The sequence below is a fragment of the Somniosus microcephalus genome, chromosome 26 (genome assembly GCF_052327205.1).
Source record: "Somniosus microcephalus isolate GS21.2 chromosome 26, FLI_Smic_1.0, whole genome shotgun sequence".
Classification (NCBI taxonomy): Eukaryota; Metazoa; Chordata; class Chondrichthyes; order Squaliformes; family Somniosidae; genus Somniosus; species Somniosus microcephalus.
Window position 1 is genome coordinate 14,350,820 of NC_141012.1, and position 19,292 is coordinate 14,370,111.

General features: G+C 44.1%; 1 protein-coding gene across 1 annotated transcript in view; it reads right to left on the reverse strand.

The window, feature by feature from the left end:
* Positions 1-10,425: 10,425 nt before the first annotated feature.
* The window catches only part of LOC147100311 (proprotein convertase subtilisin/kexin type 7-like), a 262,793-nt gene continuing 253,926 nt past the window's right edge, over positions 10,426-19,292 (reverse strand). Inside the window, exon 16 of the mRNA XM_085967871.1 lies at positions 10,426-17,557. Within this exon, the coding sequence (XP_085823997.1) occupies positions 17,156-17,557 (402 nt within the window). The 3' untranslated portion in view covers positions 10,426-17,155. The remainder of the gene's footprint in view (positions 17,558-19,292) is intronic.

Here is a 19,292-nt window from a genome sequence, read left to right on the forward strand (position 1 = left end):
TCACTAAGGAAAAGAAATACTGTAACTTGCTTCTTAGACCGCACCTTTCACAACCTCCCGGACATCCCAAACCCCTTTACAGCCAATGAAGTACCTTTTTGAAATAAAGTCACTTGTAACTTAGGAAATGCGGCAGCCAATTTTCCCACAGCAAGATCCCACAAATAGCAATGAGATAATGACCAGATAACCTGTTTGTGATGTTGGTTGAGGGATAAATATTGGCCGGGACACTGGGGAGAACTCCCCTGCTCTTTTTCCAATGGGATTTTTACATCCACTTGAGAGGGCAGACAGGGCCACTGTTTAATGCCTCATCCGAAAGATGACGCCTGCGACAATGCAGCACTCACTCAGTACTGCACTGGGGTGTCAGTCTAGATTTTTCTGCTCAAGTCTTGAGGGAGACTTGAACCCATGACTTTCTGACCCAGAGGCAAGACAGCAACCACTGAGCCATGGCTGACACTAAAAGTCATTAAGAAACCCCTTTATTAAAATCTCTGTACATAAACTAATTTGTCTAGGTTTGTAAGCTTGCAAGTTGGTAATTGTTAGCATTCAACTGTTAGTCAACCTCCTTCCTCCTCTGGTTCACAACCACACATTTCGAGTAAGCACGAGACACTTGGAGTATACAGAACAGACTTTATTGATGTCTAGATTGAGTGGTCGGCTCAACTAGACAAGAGTGGCTTTTTGGTTTCTAGTTCTATCTTGCAAACACTCTGAAACCTGTTGAAAACCATGCTCCTTTAGATGTATTTTGACTACATCAAAGGTACATGTCACATAAGATTCATGTCACATAAGATTCATGATGTATCTATTCCTGAATCCTTTGAAGACAGTCTATTCATGTAACCGCTGTAGTTTACCCCAAGCGACTTCCCTTAAACAAGACTTCCTGACGTAACTCTTAACCTCTTTGAAGAACCGGTTTTATTAACCGTTATCTTTCTATACTATAGTTAATGGATCCCTCTACCTATGTTACACAATCACTCATGGCTGACTTCATTACTGTCACATATTTCCTTGCACAAGCACTTTTAATGTATAACACTTGGACTCTAAAAGCAGAAGGCAAGCTATGCTTTCTTAGGACATTGCAAAGCCACCCTGTTTATTGGAAAATCCACTGCTCCACAATACAAGGCAGTTTGATTATTAACCCTCAAATCCCCAAGATGTCCAACATACAACTCTCCAGGATGCCCAACAGTAGTGGGAGGAAACTTGAAGTCACCGACTTGAGCACAAATATCTAGGCTGACACTCCAGGGCCGTGTGCTGTCGAAGGTGCCGTCTTTCAGATGAGACGTTAAACCGAGGCCTCGTCTGCGCACTCCGGTGGATGTAGAAGATCCCGTGACACTATTGCAAAGAAGAGTAGGGGAATTATCCCTGGTATCCTGGCCAATATTTATCCCTCAATCAACATCACTAAAACAGATTATCTGGTCATTATCACATTGCTGTTTGTGGGGGCTTTCTGTGCGCAAATTGGCTGCCGTATTTCCTACATTACAACAGTGACTACACTTCAAAAAAGTACTTCATTGGCTGTAAAGTGCTTTGGGACGTCCTGAGGTCGTGAAAGGTGCTATACAAATGCAAGTCTTCTAGCATTTGCCTCCTGCTATGTGTAGTGGAGAGCAGCATTGACATGGAAGGGCAATATTCAAATATCCAAGGAGAAAGGTGGTTGTACACCATTTATGTTCAGTCCTCATCATGCCATCAGGAGGCGGCATTGAGTGAAAGCAATGCACCTATTCCTCATACAGAAGGATTGAAAGAAGGCAGATGACCGCATGGGGTTCCTCTTGCATACCTTTGACTGACATTAACAGGTCATGATGTTTGGTATGAAACACTGCAGGTATGCATATCCTTACCCAAATATACTCTCTGATTAGTGTAGATAAGGCTCTTGGAGCTGGTTAACAAGGAAGTTTTATCTTTAGAACTGTTGGGCATCTCGCATTTGAACTTCTCCAGTTGGATACACCAGAGGAAGAGGGATGCTGTGACTAATTACCTTTGCATCATTATGTGTGTTGGGAATGGAATGCCTTTCCCGGTGTCAGCATCGAGCACTCCCAGATTAGGTATAGAAGATCCAGGTACAAACTGAAACTCCATCCACTGTGCTCCAATAGTTTACCGTGGTCCCAACCTCAGAGGAATACCTTCCGTTGCACGCCATTTACAAATTCAACACCAACTGTTGATGTGGTCCTCAAATGAGATTGCCAGTTAGAGTCAGATAACAAAGCATTCTGTGTTGTGGGCTGGGTAGAGACTGTTCAATCAGGCAAATCAGAAAAGAACTATTGGTCTCTGTTCTAGCTCAGGATAGATTTATAGTCATTTTACTAACATCAAGGAATGGATTTCAGCCAATTTAAAGAGCTGCTCTGGTGACAAACTGCAGTATAACCGGGGTATTAGGGTCGTGGTTTCACAAAGTAGAAGGAAAAGTTATTTCTTATGAGCAGAACCACCCACAACCATGGGAACAGGCAGGCTGCTGAAACGCCCGCATTATGTGAATATTTACACAAGGCAAGTACTGGTACAAAGCGCAGGACAATGATGGAAGATCAATTTTTATTCCGGCTGGACTTTAGACTGGAATGAGCTCATAAACTGAAGATATGGAAACAGGGCGTCTGCGGAGCAAGGAGATGTCTAAATAACTACTCTTCCATATGTACGTACAGCACTTGTCCAATATTTAGTTCTAACAAAGAATTTGTTCTCATCATTTCATCAACACAGGAAAAACAAGTCCCAAAGTGATTGCTTTGCGCTTAGGGAGAACAGCCATGGATTGCTGCAAAAAGATCATTCCTGGCCTTGTCCCCAAAGATGATGTCACACTATCAGTTGAACTGACAGAAACACATAAGAGTTCTGTGTTTTTCCTCACATTTATTATTCTGTCCCAGAGTACAGGATAGGGAAATAAAGAAAGACTTGCATCTATACAGTGCCTTCTCACATCTCAGAAACATTTCCAAGCACTTTGCATACAGCAAATTACTCTGGAACTGCAGTAACTGATGTGTGGGCAAATGTCGGATAGTCAGTAAAATATTAAAAACCCATTCAAATCAGTAATTAAAAAAAACACTACATTTTTGATTAAATCAATCTATTTCAAACGCTTTCCTGGATTAATATTTGCCAGTTATAATATAACATGGAAGGTTGTGGGTATAAGTCCCACTCCAGGCCTTGAGCACATAACCTACGCTACTCGTTCAAGACGGAAGGAGTACTGTGTCACCAGAGGCGCTGGCTGAGATGTCAAACTGAGGCCCTCTCTGCCTGCTGAGGTGGACGTGAAAGGTTCCACGGTAGTCTTTGAAGAAGAGGAGTTCACCTGGGGTTTGGGCCCGATATTCCCCCCTCAACCAATACCACAAGTCACTTATACAAAAAGAAAATACTGCAGATGCTGGAAATCTGAAATAAAAACAGAAAATGCTGGAGGTACTCAGCAGGTCAGGCAGCATCTGTGAAGAGAGAGAAACAGAGTTAACGTTTCAGGTCGATGACCTTTTGTCAGATCTGATGAAAGGTCATCGACCTGAAATGCCAACTCTGTTTCTCTCTTCACAGATGCTGCCTGACCTGCTGAGTATCTCCAGCATTTTCTGTTTTTATACCACAAGTCATTTACCTAATTTGCTGGAAGTGGGACAACAACAACAACTTTCATTTATATAGCGCCTTGAACATGGTAAAAGGACCCTAGGCAGGTTATCAAAAAAAAATGTCAACGAGCCACAGAAGGAGATATTAGGACAGGTGACCAAAAGCTTGGTCAAAGAGGTAGGTTTTAAGGAACGTCTTAAAGGAGGAAAGAGCGAGAAGTAGAGAGGCGGAGAGGTTGAGGGATGGAATTCCAGACCTTAGGGCCTCGGTAGCTGAAGGCACAGCCACCAATGTTGGAGCGATTAATGGTGAATGTGCAAAAGAGGTCAGAATTGGAGGAGCGCAGAGATCTCGGGGGACCTTGCTTTGTCCTAGGTGGCTGCTGTATTTGCCTGCTGCGCTTCAAAAGTAATTCATTGGCCGTGAGGCACTTCGGGACGTCCGGAGGATGTGGAAAACACGATATAAATACAAGTTCTTCCTTTAGATTTGAGCTGAGCCACCCTGATCAGAAAAGTCTTGGGTTCAATCCCCAGTTGTGCAGAGTTAGCTGACCTCTGCCAAAGGTCAACAATAAGGGTCTTCCAATTGGCTTCAGTACCCCTGGGCGAGGAGGAGACTAATCAGCCAGGGTGTCTGCACGTGACTGCTAATGATGTGAGAAAATAACTGAACTCAGCTGTGGTAACCTCACAGGTGAATAGCCTGCTGATACTTATTACCTAAGTTGGATGAAATGTTACATAGGATCACACAGGATATAGGCACAGAAACAGGCCATTTGGCCCAACCAGTCCATGCTGACGTTTATGCTCCACTTGAGCCTCCTCCCGTCTTTCCTCATCTAACTTGATCAGCATAACCCTCTATTCCCTTTTCCCTCAGATGCTTATCCAGCCTCCCCTTAAATGCATCTATACTATTCGCCTCAACCACTCCGTGGTAGCGAGTTCCACATTCTCACCACTCTCTGGGTAAAGAAGTTTCTTCTGGATTCCCTATTGGATTTCTTGGTGACTATCTTATATTGATGGCCTCTAGTTCTGCTCTTCCCTACAAGTGGAAACATTCTCTCTGTATCCACTCTATCAAAACGTTTCATGATATTAAAGACCTCTATTAGGTCACCCCTCAGCCTTCTCTTTTCAAGAGAAAAGAGACCCAGCCTGTTCATCCTTTCCTGATAGGTATACCCTCGCATTTCTGGTATTATCCTTGTAAATCTTCTCTGCACCCTCTCCAGTGCCTCCACATCCTTTTTATAATATGTGAACCGAGGCCCCGTCTGCTCTCTCAGGTGGACGTAAACGATCCCATGGCACTATTTCGAAGAAGAGCAGGGGAGTTCTCCCCGGTGTCCTGGCCAATATTTATCCCTCAATCTGGTCATTATCAGATTGCTGTTTGTGGGAGCTTGCTGTGTGCAAATTGGCTGCTGCGTTTCCTACATTACAGCAGTGACTACACCAAAAAAGTACTTCATTGGCTGTAAAGTGCTTTGGGACGTCCTGAGGTCATGAAATGAGCTATAGAAATGCAAGTCTTTCTTTTCTTTATTCAGAAAGGCCACTAGGATGGGTTACAAGAAGGCGCCTCACACCTGTGGAACCGTGACTGATTCCTTGGATATAGGAAATGGGATGTGAACTGGTTAAATGCTCAGATGGGATTGGGCAAGACTCAGGCAAATAAAACAAAAATTAACAGAGGTCCGTGATTAAGCTAACAATGAACAATGGAGGTGTGAATATTTGCTAAAGAGGTGGTACTGGTCACGAGGTATTTTGCACGTGTTGAGAAACTGAACTGTGGTTAGTTTTGTTAAGCAAAAAGAACATTAACTGGAATACAAAGCTGTCCTATCTTCTGTAGCTTCTACCATTTATTTACTCAGTTTCGAGAGACCTTTTAAAAAAAAATCCTATGCTCCCCGATGGATGAGATGGTAAATGGACTAACATTACGGAACTGAGGCCTATAGGCCAGGAAGATCCAAACTGGTTTGCGGAGGTGGGGTGCAATCTTATATCTTAAGTTGCTGATACTAATGGATCTTAGTGTTCCAATTCAGAACATATCCACCAATAAGGAAACACCGCTAAGAACAGCTCTTCCCAAACCTCCAGGTCCATAAACTTCAGAGCGGACAAATCAGCAATTAAGAAATAGAAGCGAAATAGAAAAGCAAAATACCGCTGGAAATCTGAAATAAAAACAGAAAATGCTCAGGTGGTCAGGCAGCATCTGCGGAGAGAGAAACAGAGTTAACGTTTCAGGTTCAGGTTTATTAATGACTTAGACGATGGGATAGAAAGTCATATATCCAAATTTGCCGATGACACAAAGATAGGCGGCATTGTAGGCAGTGTAGATGAAAGCGTAAAATTACAAAGGGATATCGATAGATTGAGTGACTGGGTAAAACTTTGGCAAATGTGTTTCAATGTAGGCAAATGTGAGGTCATCCACTTTAGACCTAAAAAGGATCAAACAGGGTACTTTCCAAATGGTGAAAAGCTAAAAACAGTGGAGGTCCAGAGAGACTCGGGGGTCAAGGTACATAAGATCATTAAAATGTCATGAACAGGTACAGAAAATAATCAAAAAGGCTAATGGGATGCTGGCCTTTATATCTAGAGGACCAGAATACAAGGGGGTAGAAGTTATGCTGCAGCTGTACAAAGCCCTGCTCAGACCACACCTGGAGCACTGGGAGCAGCTCTGGGCACCACTTAGGAGGGATTGACTTTGGAGGGAGTGCAGCGTAGGTTTACTAGAATGATGGAGTGGGCCTTTGGCGTAGCGGTAGCATCCCCGCCGCTGGGCCAGAAGGCGTAGAGTTTTAAACCCCGCTCCAGACAGTCCCGGCAAGTGGAGTCGGAGCTCCGGCTCTAAATTCTGGATTGACATCCAGCGGGATACTTGCGTCCGTGGGTGTGGGTGGCCCCCCCACCTCGTATAGGTTGTGGGAGCCCGTAAAACCCTCCCGCCATAGGACTAACCACCCTAATGGCTGGTACGAAGATGGTTACGGTCACGGAAGGAGTGTTAATCGCGGCCAGAAATCCTTCCACCACTTCATACAGTTCCCCAAAGGGAACAGTGTGAAGACACGTACGACGACGACCAGAATGATAATCGGACTTCAAGAGTTAAGTTATGAGGAGAGATTACACAAATTAAGGTTGTATTCCCTGGAATTTAGAAGGTTAAGGGGTGATCTGATCGAAGTTTTCAAGCTATTAAGGGGAACAGATAGGGTAGATAGACAGAAACGATTTCCACTGGTTGGGAAATCTAGGACTAGGGGGCATAGTCTAAAAATTAGAGCCAGACCTTTCAGGAGTGAAATTAGGAAACACTTCTACACACAAAGGGAGGTAGAAGTTTGGAACTCTCTTCCGCAAACGGCAATTGATGTTAGATCACTTGCTAATTTTAAATCTGAGATTAATAGATTTTTGTTAATCAAAGGTATTAAAGGATATGGGCCAAAGGCAGGTATATGGAGTTAGGTCGTAGATCAGCCAGATCTCATTGAATGGCAGAACGGGGAAAGGGAGGGGGAGTGGGACTAGCTGAAGAGAGCCGGCATGGGCTCGACTGGCCAAATGGCCTCCTTTTGTGCTATAACCATTCTATGACTCTATGAAAAGGCTCAATGGCCTACTCCTGTTCCTATGTTCTTATGTTCCTATAGGTCAATGACCTCTCATCAGAAGCAAAACTGGTCTGAGATACCTGGGCTTCTAAGGATGGATTACTAGGGCTTGGAGGCCGCAGTATGGACATTCCTGATTTAGAATTTTTGTAGAAAGGTTCAATGGGCTTTTGTATAATCCTTGGACTGCCTGCAGATCCTGGGAATGTCTGTCTGTTTGGACAAGCCATTGTCAAGTGATTCTTAAAGGCTGTATTTACCATTGCATTATTGGTACGTGAAGCACATGCAACAAGATGAAAACTTAAAAGGAATATTATAATTGTGATTGTTTCATTTGAAATTGTGCAATGTCACTTCACAGCTAATAATTGTTCTCTTTCTAAGAATAGGCATATCTGGTGCTAATGTTCTGTACTGAGTCATAGGATGCAGGCTCATACAAGTGACTCATCACACGTCGTGTTCCCCATCATAGTTCTCCTTTTGGGGGCAAGTAAAGGAGCAGTTGCTAGGAGCTTTTGTGCAGGGAAGGTTAGAAAGCCCCAATCTTCGACACTGAGAGAAGTTCACAGCTCACTGTCCAGGTTGTAATGTTCATTTAGCAATAATGAATGTTATAGATAGATTTTTGGACTCTCGGGGAATCAAGGGATATGGAGAGCGGGCGGGAAAGTGGAGTTGAGGTCGATGATCAGCCATGATGTTATTGAGGGGCCGGGTGGCCTACTCCTGCTCGTTCTTATGCTCTTATGTTTATCGCCAGCTTGGCTCAGTTGGTACCGCTCTCGTCTGAGTCAGAGGGTCGTGAGTTTCAAGCCGCATTGGTAGACTTGAGCACATGACCGAGGCCGACACATTGTCAGAGGTGCTATCTTAAGGATTGGGGGTTATCCCATGGCCCTGCCCGCCTGTCCTCTTAGTGGATGGATTTTAAAATGTATTAATTCACGGGATATGGGCGGCGCTGGCAAGACCAGCATTTAAATGTAAATGACCCCATGGCACGACTCAAAGAAGGGTAGGGAGCAATGTTCCTGTTGTGTCTGGAGCATCCGTGCTTTTAAATAGAAAAAAAACCGCGCACGCACGGGAATTTTAATGGGCCGCACAGCCAAAAAAAATAATTAAAGGGAACATTGGTAGGGCATTTCGCCAGGGTCCTGGCCACCATTCCTCCCTCAAGCAACACCACCAAAAACAGATGAACTGTCTGGTCATTCATGCAATTGCTGTTTGTGAGATCTTGCTTTGTGCAAAGTGCCTGCTGCATTTTCGCACATAATAATACGGACTACACTTCCAAATGTAATTCATTGGCTTTTAGGTGCTTTGGGGCATCCTGAGGATGTGATAAGGTGATTTATAAATACAAATCTCTCTTTAATTATATTTAGATTACTAAATTTTTCTTTAGAATTTAACCGTTTAATGTCGTTTCCCAATCTACCTTAGCCAACTCGTCCCCCATACCTACGCAGCTTGCTTTGTTTAGATTTAAGACCCGTTTTTCGGAATTCTCTACCCCAGAGGGCTGTGGAGGCTCAGTCGTTGAGCATATTTAAGACAGAGATCGATAGGTTTTTGGATATTAAGGGAATCGAGGGATATGGGGATAGTGCAGGAAAGTGGAGTTGAGGTCGAAGATCAGCCATGATCTTATTGAATGGCGGAGCAGGTTCGAGGGGCCGAATGACCTACTCCTGCTCCTAATTCTTATCTCCAGAAGGAAAATTTTGATTCCGTCTATTTAGATTAACTTTACCTTTTTCTAACCAATCCAACTTGTACCATCTTTAACAAACTAAACTTTAAATCTCCCTGCCTCCCCAAAATGGTTTTGATTGGCTCAAAACTGGCTCCCATGCCAGACTTTTCAGCCAAAGTTCGACAGTCACCATTTCACTCTTCATGATTTTCCTGCATCAAATAAGAGGATGTAACAGAAAATGCTGCAATAGCAGAGGGTCCATTAATGTCTGAAAAAGGGGAGGTTAATGTTTCAGATTTGAAGAGCGTCTTACCCAAAACGTTTAGCGGTCTTCCCTCTCTTCAGATGTTGGTTACTTCCTGCATTTTCGGGTTTTATTCCAGATTATCAGTATTTGCAGTTTCCTGCTTTGTCAAATAACCACTGTGAGTTATTCCATTGGCATTGAGATCATTATCTGATGTGAACACATTGGCAACACAACAGTTAACTGTAGCAACTGAATCATAAAAATGGTAGTCTAATGCCCTGTATAATATATATATTGGAATCAGTTCCAGTGGAAGTGGCTGTGCGACGATTCAGTTCTCCTGGTTCCAAACTTTCTCTGCTTATATTATGGGGTGGATTAAGAGGTCTGCAGTAACACCAAAACAATGGTGCACATGCAGCATTTTACCTTTGCTACTCAAGAGGCAAGCAACAAGACTACTCGGTTAGGTGGTGATCCTCGCCTTCGAAGGCATGTCTTTCTTTGTCCTGGATGGTGTCGAGCTTCGTGAGTGTTGTTGCAGCTACACCCATCCAGGCAAGTGGAGAGTATTCCATCACACTCCTGACTTGTGCCTTGTAGATGGGGAGGCTTTGGGGAATCAGGAGGTGAGTTACTCACCGCAAAATACCTAGGATCTGACCTGCTCTGGTAGCCACTGCATTTACGTGGCTATTCTAGTTGTGCTTCTTGTCAATAGTAACCCTCAGGATGTTGATGAGGGGGATTTAGCAATGGTAATGCCCTTGAATGCCAAGGGGAGGTGGTTAGACTCTCTCTTGTTGGAGATGGCCATTGCCTGGCACTTGCATGGTGCAAATGTTACTTGCCACCTATCAGCCCAAGGCTACTAATGAAGTATGGCACTTCATTAACATTAAGTCCTGCCTCTGAAGGCAATGATGTAATATAAATGGGCTCAAGATACAGATCTACATCAGATACATTGGCTCAAATCACTGTTAGAGTCTGTGAGCAAAACTAGTGACAAGGTGGTTTAGGACTCTGAAAAACAGAAAACCACATACTTGAATTGTTTTCAAAATACATACTTTACATTTAAATTTTAATCTGACACTTTTAGCACTGCATAAAGATCACAGAGACTGTGCCTGTTTTGCTTCAATAAACTTTATTGCCTTTAGTTTCTGTCACAGTATCATGTCTAGTACCATACAATCTGGTGGCAACATTAGAGCCAAAGGGATAAAACATTGCTTCTTTCTGAAACTCCATTTTCCAAAAAAAAAGCATGAAAGGGCTCACAGCAAAATAATTTCTTTTACATCGGAATATCTTGCCGCACCCCCAAGTAGCACAAGCAAAGACGTAATCATTCATAGAGACATCTGTATATACACAAGTGAATCATGTCAAAATATTTTAAAATATATATAAAGTGGAGCCAAATTTTAGAGTTGGTACCTCTTTTTCATTGATCTACCAAAGCTTTTATTGAAAACTAAAAACGAAAACTAGCATAGGATTCAACTTATTAATGTTACTGGTGTTTCTCCCTCTTGCCCTCTCCCGAGAAAAATTCAATGTTAACCTGACGCTTTTTGTTTTAAAAACCTGGCCACAGATCGAATGGTAGCGGATGGAGCAGCAGTAAGGCTTGCTGTCTGCCACTTCAGTCTGCAGGCCACAGTTGTGATGAATTTTGCTGGCTCTCACTCGGGGGCACTTGGGCAGCCTTCGTGCGAGAGCTGACAGTCTTGTTAGACGGCCTTTCTCGGCTGAAAGTGGGAGTACCATTGGTGACGACCAAAGGAAATACAATGGACTTCATTGCCTCGGCCCCTGACCCCCCACAGCCAAGAGACGTTTGAAGTTCAGTATCATTCTGGAAAGTAGTTTGAAGGAATGACAACGTAAAAGAAGAAAAATATATAGTGCCTCTTCTTCAGTACAGTTGTCACTTTCCTCGAGTACATTAGTGTTTAGTACTTTCAGCACGGAGACAACACCTCAGAGGAGTACGTTGCATAACGCTTTGAAAATTAACCTTTGTAGATTGGTCAATAAATACATTTACATCACTGAGAATCTTGGTGTGTGTACTACCAAAAATATCAAACTGTTGACTTATGTCTGCATACCATATTAAGTGATATATATATATATATGCAGCTTACATGCTGCTAGTTCAATGACCCACAGCAAATATTGTTCAATGTTTGATAAAACAGTACCAACACATTGGCCATAAATGGTATCAAGTCAAAAAGGAATTAATGCTTAGCTTAAGTTGTGCCTCGGCCGTTCATTACAATTTCAGTGTATTTATGATTTGGGGTTTTTAAGTCATTGGACAGTATTAAGCACTCTAGGCCAGGCGATACAACAGCACTGTTCAATGTCTAAAATTGTTTGAACATGGAAGGGCCTGCACTCTAGCTTGTAGCATAGGCGGTGAAGTTTATTGTTACTCCATGAGGCTGCCATACTTCACATCAAACAAATAACACGCATAAATGTATCTCACCCCCTGCTAGAACACCAGAGGTCAAAGATGATCCAGTTACCTTCTCTCCACCACCTCTCTCCCACAATGAGGATTAGCAGCTACATGAAGACGGGTGAAAAATAACTAGGGCAAATTGTATGAAAAATTTCAGCTCAACCTCAAGAAAATGGCCTACAGTCCCACAAAAGCTTCTGACCCACCTTAGGGCACATTATGTAGATTGCTTGCTCTCATCGTTCCAGCTCTGAAATTAGCTTAACCTCACCCTCCACTCTGCTTTGATGAAACTCTAAGTGGCACTGTGGCTAAATGAAACCGGGGACTTTTGAGCAGCTTGGATACCCCTACGTTTGACAAGAGGAAACACTGTGCCACAAGGCAAGAGGGAAGGCTGAGATAGACTTTGTTTGAAAACAGCAAGGCCAAACACGCATCTACGAAGGCAGGCTTCAGGCCATCTTCCTTAAGCGTCAACCCGAGAGATGTGATTCAAGTGCCTATAATGTCTAATCTACGTTCCTGTCTCCCCACTATGACCTACCCAGGATCTCCTGAAAGGCCAGGGCATGTGTGGTGGCCCATCCCATCACTGCCGGCGCCACTCTTTCTCCATCCTAAGCAATGCTGACCGGCAAGTTGTACAGTTCAGTTGTACACTGATCACAGGAAGTTGATGACAAAATGCTCCTCCCACTCCTGGGCGGTCAGGGTTGATCTCCCACTTTCATATTAGCGTTATAGATGCATTCAACCGTCGACATACCCATGGTGAGCATACCGTGGTAATGACTAGCAGTAATCAGATAGGACTGGCAATTTGATCCCTGGACAAATATTGATCTGTGCAAAAAAAAATTCAGAAGCACAGAAGGGACTCCAAGCAGTAATTCCTGGACAGGACAAGAGAGTGCTGGACAGTTAGCAACCCGACTCCAAGCATTGCGAAAGAAACAAATACCAGGAAAAGCAGTAAATCAGAGTATCACAATTGGCTCAGCTGTAAGATCAGACACTTGATGTATACAATTCTATTCGATTATTGTTTAACGTGCTACAGGTATCCAGCTAATTATTACCCCGTAGCTTTAATATAGAGTTAGCCTCGAATCAAAATAGCTTAAGCACCTGGTGGACCAAGTAAAGCAGAATCAATGCTTGCATTTATATAGCGCCTTTCAAGACCACCAAACATCCCAAAGTGCTTTACAGCCAATGAAGTACTTTTTGAAGTTTAGTCACTGTTGTAATGTAGGAAACGCGGCAGCCAATTTGCGCACAGCAAGCTCCCACAAACAGCAATGTGATAATGACCCGATATTCTGTTTTAGTGATGTTGATTGGGGGATAAATATTGGCCCAGGACACCGGGGAGAACTCCCCTGCTCTTCTTCGAAATAGTGCCGGGGGATCTTTTACGTCTACCTGAGAGAGCTGACGGGGCCTCGGTTTAACATCTCATCTGAAAGACGGCACTTCCGACAGTGCAGCACTCCCTCAGTACTACACTGGAGTGTCAGCCTAGGTTTTTGTGCTCAAGTCTCTGGGAGTGGGACTTAAACCCACAACCCTCTGATTCAGAGGCGAGGGTGCTGCCCACTAACATTAACCGGTGCGTTACCAGAGGAAAATAAACTCATGGCAAGTAACTTGCACCAGATGACGAATGACTGTCATTCACTGATGTCACAGGTCAAGAAGATTGATTGCACAAACTTAAGTAATTGAAAGTTTCCATCAAAACCCCGAAAAACCTCAAACTTGGATATATTGTCTTCTGTAAAATAACAGGCAGCAGTTCGACAGATCTACAGGTTTACAGCATGTTGCAATTTCTTTTGGATAATCTCTCGCAGTTCAAAGTCTCCAGCAACCCTGACTGACACAACAATGATTAGAGTTTTCAAGATAGGTAAATCAGCAATAAAAGTGTGGATCCTGTAACATGACCATCACTGACTGCGTCTCCAAGCAGCATCAGCTGTTATTGTAATCTTGGAATATTTGACAGATTCAGTTTTCACAGATAGGCTAAAACGATGCGAACTGAATCTGCTCGGCCCTGCCTATTAGGCCCACGGAGATCAACGCAACCATGCTTGCAAGAAAAAAAGAATCAGAAAACTTAAAAACTTCCCTCAAGTTAGAAAACGTATCCCACAATGTATGGAAATAAGATAAGCCAAGAATTTAAGTGCATCAACTAAATTATTAAAATAACATCCTCCCTGTTCAGCCTACAAATTCCACAGCCAGGCAGGCAGATCTAGTCAAAGTTGTACAGATCAGAAAGGAAGGAGAAGCTAAAGAAAGACTTACATTTATATAGCGCCTTTCACGACCACTGGACGTCGCAAAAGCGCTTTACAGCCAATGAAGTACTTTTGGAGTGTAGTCGCTGTTGTAATGTGGGAAACATTGCGATCTATGCAAAACTCAAACTTCCCCAACCTTTTTTGAACGGTTACTTGACCCAATTAATCTCGCTACTGCACTTTCTAGATCAGTCCCTGCACTCCAAAAGTAATTCATTGTGCAAAGCCCTTTGGCGTACTTCGATGACATGGTAACAGGCTGTACAAATGTTTCTTTTCTTTCTTTGACATCACTGGGGGGGGCGGCGGGGATTCATGAAACCTGATCAGGAATCCCCAGGGACTCTTCATTGAACAATAATGCTCCTTTAAAGAGAGAATTGCCACCATTTTAGGAGAAGATGGAATGCTCGTCACAATAGAAGCAAAAAAGGTTTCCTAATAACTTTACGCTGCTTTAATATACCCGCCCCTTTCCCCAGTACATTTATATACAGCTGCAAACAGTTTACTGTGATTTATTAATTTATTTTCCACAGCCCAATGCAGTTTTTCCACTGAAGGAACTGTTGTAAATGCATCTGTGTTACACCAGAGTCTAAATCAGTGCTGACTGCCAATCAGAAGAATCCATTCATGAAACAGGGGAAGACTCTGACAACCCACCCATTATATATTTATAAAAAGACACACGAGAAAAAATTAACCGTTGCCTCTTCAAATGTCCCTTCACCAGAGAGAACTGCAGATTTACCATCACTTTGAGGTACTTCAATCAATTTTCACAACTTTCTCTCGTACAGTTCTATAGCGTGGGATGGTTTATTGAGAACACACGGAAGGATGTGCCCCAGCCATTCTTATAAAGTAAGCCAAACTCTTGATAGAAACTATCGCACTGTCTAATTATTTGGAATATGTGTCTCAGCCAGTTTAATCTTTCTGTTTGGAAACAAAACAAAAACAACTGCATTAGAATCTGCTCAACATGACCACTCTGAGCAACTTGTGCTATCTTAGTGACCCTGACCAATGAAAGAAGCCACTTTGTACCCATTTTGTATTGCTGCTACACTACTGCGGATCGGAGCAGCATCAGTGTACTGTGATGATGGTGCTGTCTCAATAAGTTCAATCTTAGAAAGAAAGACTTTCACGACCACAGGAGGTCCCAAAGCGCTTTGCAGCCAATGAAGTACCTTTGGAGTGTAGTCACTGTTGTAATGTCGGAAATGTGGCAATTTGCGCACAGCAAGCTCCCACAAACGGCAATGTGATAATGACCAGATCATCTGGGTTTTTTTTTTTAGTGATGTTGATTGAAGGATAAATATTGGCCAGGACATCAGAGGAAAACTCCCCTGCTCTTCTTCGAAATAGTGCCATGGGCTCTTTTACGTCCACCTGAGAGAGCGTCGGTTTAGCGTCTCATCCGAAAGACGGCACCTCCGACAGTGCAGCACCCCATCGTTGCTGCACTGGAGTGTCAGGTTAGATTTTTGTGCTCAAGTCCCTGGAGTGGGGCTTGAACCCCACAACCTTCTGACGCAGAAGCCAGGGTGCTATCCACTGAGCCACGGCTGACACAGTAGTACAGGCAGAAAATTTAAGAGGACTTCTTTAAGAGCCACATTTCACTTACATGAGGCTGAATTCAAGGGATCAGGAGCTGGAACCCAGCTAGATTTTCCCTTCATTAGCTGAGAGGGTGCTGAGGCTAATTGTAGCGCCCCTGTTGCCAGTGAGATCAGCAAACTCAGCACGGTGGCATAGTGGTTAACACTGTTGCCTCACAGCGCCAGGGACCCGGGTTCGAATCCGGCCTCGGGTGACTGTCTGTGTGGAGTTTGCACATTCTCCCCGTGTTTGCGTGGGTTTCCCCCGGGTGCTCCGGTTTCCTCCCACAGTCCAAAGATGTGTGGGTTAGGTTGATTGGCTATGATAAATTGACCCTTAGTGTTAGGGGGATTAAATACATGGGGTTACGGGGATAGGGTGGGATATGTGTTGGTGTAGGGGTTACGGGGATCGGGTGGGGTATGTGTCGGTGCAGGCTCGATGGGCCGAAATGGCCTCTATCTGCACTGTGGGGTTTCTGTGATTTCTGTGAAACCAGGGACTGAATCTGGGACCTTCGTGTCTGCATGGTTCAGTTCCAAATGAGATAATGTATTTACCAACCCGGGCAGTGGAACATTGCATGTATAACAAGTGTGTACCTTTAATATAAACTTTCCAATAGCTGATCACACTGTTAGAACAAAGATAGGCTTTTTCAAAAAGAGTTCCAAGTTCTACTGTGGCACAACATCTACAGGGGACATACGAGGAAACATCAGGACAAGGGCTTTCAAGCTATAAATTCATACACTTCACCCACTGTGTGGCTTTAAAAAATCTACGATGTGGAAGTTAATATGACTCCAGCTCCTCGACTGTGGGTGCGTCTGGTCCTGTCCTCACAAATGTACTTTCCAGCATTGGTTACTGGATGATAATCAAGAGCACGAAGTCTGGATGATCTTTCGCTCTCCCTAGCCAAGCAGTGTTGAAGCCAATTGTAGCTCTTCTAAAGCACCTTCATCTTAAAAGGCAAGTGACTAGAAAAGCAAAGAACTTGATAGCAGCAGCAAAGGCTACAGTATGGTCGGGATAGCAAACATTCTCCATTGACCTTATGGATGGGCAGGTAGACTGTAACCCAGGTTGCTGCCGAGAGAGAGAGAGAGAAAAGGGGAGAGAGAGAGAGAGAGAGAAGAGAGAGAGAGAGAGAGAGAGAGGCACGCACACAGAGTGTCTGTAGAGTAAAGATCTGCCGATGACCAGTTACAATTCTGCAACTAATAGCCCTGAACCACCAGGGGTGCAAACATGCTGTGACCTTCAGGACACAATATTGCCTAGCAGGCAGAGTCGATGTGGCGGTTGCTTACCCAGGTCCAATCTTCTTATACAGGGTAGTCCAGTCCAGGTTGCCATTGCCCAGTTACTAGTTCACTAAAGGTTTTATAATGTTTAATTTTCTTCTGCGCGAGTACGTTCACAATGAATTTATTGACCATTACGTCATTTCATTGTCGAAGGAGAAAAGCAAAGAAGAGTTCTCGCTGTTCCTGTGCCCCACTCGATGGTTCGGCATCGACTGATCGCCGGCTTGCCGAGCCTCAGTTACTGTTATGGTTACATTTCGCATCTCATACTTCTCGTCTCCCATTTTAGCCAGATTGGCTTCCTCGCCGTTCGACGTCTGTCGATCCCCCGCCTCATGTATGTCCACATTTTGCAGTGGGATTAATTCAGATGCATGCTTATCAGTTTCCACTTCACGCAAGGTTTGATAAGGTCCACGGGTAGAGGTGTTACACAGTAAGCTGAACTCAAACTCTTTCCTGGAGTAGAAAATAACCTCCAGCGTGTAATAAATAGACCAGAAGATGGTAAAACAGCCCAGTAGCAGCAGCATCTGAGAAGAGAAACAGACTTTGTATTTAATCATTTCTTACTTTCCTTCTTCCCTTAGTTTGTTATGTCGGTCATTTTTATTTGGTATTTTCCTAATAATAATAATTAATAATAATAATTCAACTTTTATTGTCATTGCACAAGTACATGAACAACGAAATGTGATCTTGCAAGCTCCCATGAGTCAAGTACAAATAACATTAACATTAAACGTAAATAGCACCGTCCTGGGAGAAGCAAAGCCGCTGCGTCTGTGTGCGCTGCCATTCCATTTCCACCATTCCTCCTGTCCGACAATCTTCAGCCCAACGCCTGGGCCTGCTCACCAGCCGCCCCTCCCGGGGCTCCTTCCGTGACCTTCTCACCAACCGCCCCTCCTCGGGGCTCCTTCAGTGACCTTCTGCACCTGGTCTTCCCTGATGGTCACCCCTCCAGGTACTAACCAGGCCTGGCTCTGCTTAGCTTCCAAGCCTTGCCAGTGACCCTGTCCCTAGTCCCAGGAACAAGTACAGTCCCACAGCATTGATATCTATCTCCTCTAAGCGGCCAGTCCTCATGTCTGAGTTTAGGGAAGGAGCATCAGCTCAGACAGGGAGTGTCAGGAGGCTACTCAACTAGGTAAGCAAAAGAAAAGGTCACAGGAGAGGTTAGAGAGGTGCTGAAGGAGAGAGGATGAAGGGTTTTGGGAACAAGGTGGGGCACATGGGATTAGGATCACTGCTCATGTGGAGGCTAAAGGCCTTCACGAATTGGTTGGGCTGAACAGCTCGTTTCCTTATTGTGATGGTCATATAATTCCACGCAAGGCTGATCCCGCCTTCACCCAAAGCCCCCACATTTGCACTTTCAGCATGTACTGGATTGCGATCAGGGGGAGGAACCCTGGACACGTTTGCCCCTTCCCGCGATCGGGGCCACTGAGGGCGCTTGTAGATCTCCTACCAAAAACTCGAACCGACTCTTCCGTGTTAGACGAGGTTTTATTCCTGGTGATTCCTTGCAGGTTAGCCTTTCAAAGGCACCACTGGCAGGTGCGGTGAACACAAGGTTCACTTCTTCTTTGGTTAACAACCTCTGTTAATCTAAGACAGGTTGCTGTCCACCGAGACCAACCTCTCCTCACTAAATCATAAACAGACAATTCAGGAAAGGGACAGTAGGTTAACCGGTACCTAAAAGGAAGAGATAGGTCCATGTTTCTGATGTATGGTCCTCTCTGAAACATTAACGTAACTTTCTCTTTCAGATGCTGACTGACCAGCTATGTGTTTCCAGCATCTTCTGTCTTTATTTAGGATTTTCAGAATTAATAGTTTCATTTTTAACACTTTTCTCATAGTCACAAGGACCAAGTTCTATTCTAATATGATGTGATACGTAAGGACACTGCAGCTGAGATACGTCCTTGACAAATGGTCCTTCGCTCGGTTTACTGCCTCCTGTTATTGGCATGACTGAGATCAGAAACTTGCTGTCTAGGGAATCAGCACAAAACTGATCCCATTGCTTAACTGTACTGCTCAAAGCTCCTCTGCCAACCCTACAATCCCATCCACCTTCCGCAAATTCTCCATTCCTTCGACTCTGACCTGGTTTACCCCACCCCCTCCCCTTGCCTCAATAATGGCAGCTGTGTCTTCAGCCGCCGAGGCCCTAAACTCTGGAATTCCTTCCCTAAACCTCTCCTTCTTCAAGACCCTTCTTAAAACCCATCTCTTTGACCGTGTTTCCAGTCA